General features: G+C 31.8%; 1 protein-coding gene across 1 annotated transcript; it reads right to left on the minus strand.

The window, feature by feature from the left end:
- Nucleotides 1-26: 26 nt before the first annotated feature.
- Nucleotides 27-2,344, minus strand: LOC108753098 (ADP-ribosylation factor-like protein 6-interacting protein 4). The gene is made up of 3 exons (XM_018494436.1): nucleotides 2,155-2,344; nucleotides 555-1,741; nucleotides 27-175 (listed from the first exon to the last, which is right to left on the minus strand). Exons 2-3 carry the CDS (start codon nucleotides 1,730-1,732, stop codon nucleotides 46-48), a joined length of 1,308 nt encoding a protein of 435 aa, XP_018349938.1. The 5' UTR covers nucleotides 1,733-1,741; nucleotides 2,155-2,344; the 3' UTR covers nucleotides 27-45.
- Between the last annotated feature and the right edge of the window lie 291 nt (nucleotides 2,345-2,635).

Raw genomic sequence — 2,635 nt, forward strand, 5'->3', positions numbered from 1 at the left:
ATATAAAGAGGATAATTATGCTTTTTCTTTGCACAAAAATATATTTCACAGAATGTTCAGCTTCAAGTGTGTTTGGAAGTATTTGCCGTCTCCTTTAGTCGCTTGTTTATTAATTTCCTTGTGACGTTCTCGACTTACTATCTCTTCTAAGATTTCTCCATCGCCTTTGATTAATCTTTGCAAAAACACAGAAATTAATTTTAATAGTAAATTCGATTGGGCACACTAGAGTACCTTAAAGCTATTGTATACTTATATAACCTAAATATAAAAGTGAAAATATAATAATCTAAGTATGAAAGTAAAATGCAAATATTTTCAATTATAAAATATATTGATTTTACGGTATAATTGTTTTTAATTAAGTAAACACACAGCTTTACATCAATTTGTGTACAATGGCTTTAATTACATCAGCGCGCATCGAGTGCATCCAATCAAATTCAATATAATATAAGACATATGCAAATGAATATAGAAACAAGTCAAGTTCACAATTATTATATATATATATAAAATATTATCTGTATTCAATTGTTTTGTCTCATATTTACCTATGTCTTCCAGTTTCTTCATCATATACTCTGCGCACAATGCTCTGCCTTTTTTCCCACTCCTCTTTTGTCATGGGTGCCATGGCTTTCCCTCTTTCTATTACATTCGATACAATTTCCTTCATTTTTTCCTTCCTATCTTGAACTTCTTTATTTCCTTTAGACTTCTTCTTACTGTGTCCTTTTTTTTTGGATGCAGATTTTTTAAATTTCTTTTTCAACTTCTTTTTCATCCGTTTTTTTTTCTTCCGTTTTTTTAAAGCTTTCTTAAATTTCTTAGCTTTCTTTCTAGCTTTTTTCTGCTTCTTTTCATCCTCTGAGCTATCAATACTGCTGCCACTATTACTGCTGTTAGTATCGCTACTACTACTGCTGCTGCTGCTGCTACTGTTGCTGCTGGAACTGCTACAGCTACTGTCGCTACTACTGCTACTGATACTAGAAGAACTAGAAGTAGACGAAAATCTTTTTCTCTTTAATTTCTTGTGACTTAGCTGAGTTATATTTTGTATATTTTCCACTTTTTTCTTCTCTTTTTGTTTTACATGTTCAACTATTTCTGTGTCATTTTTTATTGAATCAGATTTTTCTATCTTAGAAATAGATCTTGGTCGATTCATTTGCTCTTTTGAACTACCCTCTCGTGACAGCTGACTAATTGTATTGTAGCCAGTATTTCTATAATTTGGTATTCTGGATCTGTTATGATTAAACGTTCTTTCAAAAGATCTACTATATCTACTATAACGATAATTGTTATATGCATCTCTTCTATTTCTATTATAATAATTATGTCTATAAGGTCGTGAATAGCCGCAATCTCTTTGATTATTCAAAAAGTTAGTGTGCCTCCGATTGTAAAATCTATAATCATTACTATATTTTCCACTTTTTCTTTGCAATTCTCTGGTTTCATACTTTTTAGTTTTATTTTTTATATCTTCATCTCTATTCTTCTTTGCTTTATATGTATTTCTTCCTGAGTTTGAAATATCAGAAGAACTAGAACTATTGGAACTACTTCTACGTTTTGACTTCTTTCTCTTATCCTTACTGCAAACATTTCGTCTCTTTCTGTTCTTCTCAGAATCATTGGAAGAAGAAACCGAACGTCTCTTTACCTTTGCTTTGTCAAATGACTCTGTCTCCATAACAGGTCTCTCCAAATTATTCATCATAATGATAATCTATCAAAAATAAATTTTATTTAAAAGTAATATAAAATCATATAGAATGAAATCCATAAAAATAAATGATTTGCATAATTAAATCTATGGTTGAATATATGATTGCTCCATTCCTTCTTGTATAAATACAAAATCTGTTATTCTGGATAAAATGTGTTCATTTTAATAACAACAAAATATATATAACGTAATCAGCCATAAGTCATGGAAAAGACTTGGCTTTCTAAGCAAATTTCGATATTTACCTATTACAATACGTTACAAAAACCTAACCTTCTCCATCATGCTTGTCAATCATTACATCTTGTCATGTAAAACTATAGAGTGCCGAGAAAGCAAATAATCTATCTTTTTCTCATTTATTGATATCTACCAAAAGATTGAAAATTTAATAAAATGCGCTAAATAATTACCTGCTTTCATCACTCTAATCATTCCCTCTATTCAATCTTCTTCATTTTCGTTAAAGAAAATTCGGAGCGGCGCGCAAGACCGGCAAAACTGTTTTTTTTTTCAGGGTGCACTCCCAAGGGATGTGGAACTGCAGATATGCGGAACTGCGGAACATTCGTGATTGGTTGTGGCTTCATTCCGCCGATTCCGTTCCGCTGAAATGTGTTTCCCTATTCATTGAGGATCGTTCCATAACGCATATCGTCGTACGCGCGTATCGAAGGATCCGATCAATTACTGACATTCCGTTTTACGTTCGCGACAATTTTATTTCTTATGTCTTATGTCCTATGCAGCGGATCACGCATAAGCGGATAAACGGATCGCCAATCACAGAATTGTTCTTTTAGATCTGCTTGCATAGGGCTATAGTCAATTTGAACGCTTTTAACGCTTTTCAGTATTTTTATTCTTATTTTACATCTTATTTTAATAAACAAT

The sequence above is a fragment of the Trachymyrmex septentrionalis genome, unplaced genomic scaffold (genome assembly GCF_001594115.1).
Source record: "Trachymyrmex septentrionalis isolate Tsep2-gDNA-1 unplaced genomic scaffold, Tsep1.0 scaffold65, whole genome shotgun sequence".
NCBI classification, from domain to species: domain Eukaryota; kingdom Metazoa; phylum Arthropoda; class Insecta; order Hymenoptera; family Formicidae; genus Trachymyrmex; species Trachymyrmex septentrionalis.

Bases quoted from the DNA above. Each gene is read 5' to 3' on its own strand.
- LOC108753098 (XM_018494436.1), bottom strand. From the start codon at position 1,732: ATGATGAATAATTTGGAGAGACCTGTTATGGAGACAGAGTCATTTGAC. The intron at 176-554 runs GTAAATATGAGA...GTTTTTGCAAAG, and splicing joins GAAGAAACTGGAAGACATAG to ATTAATCAAAGGCGATGGAG.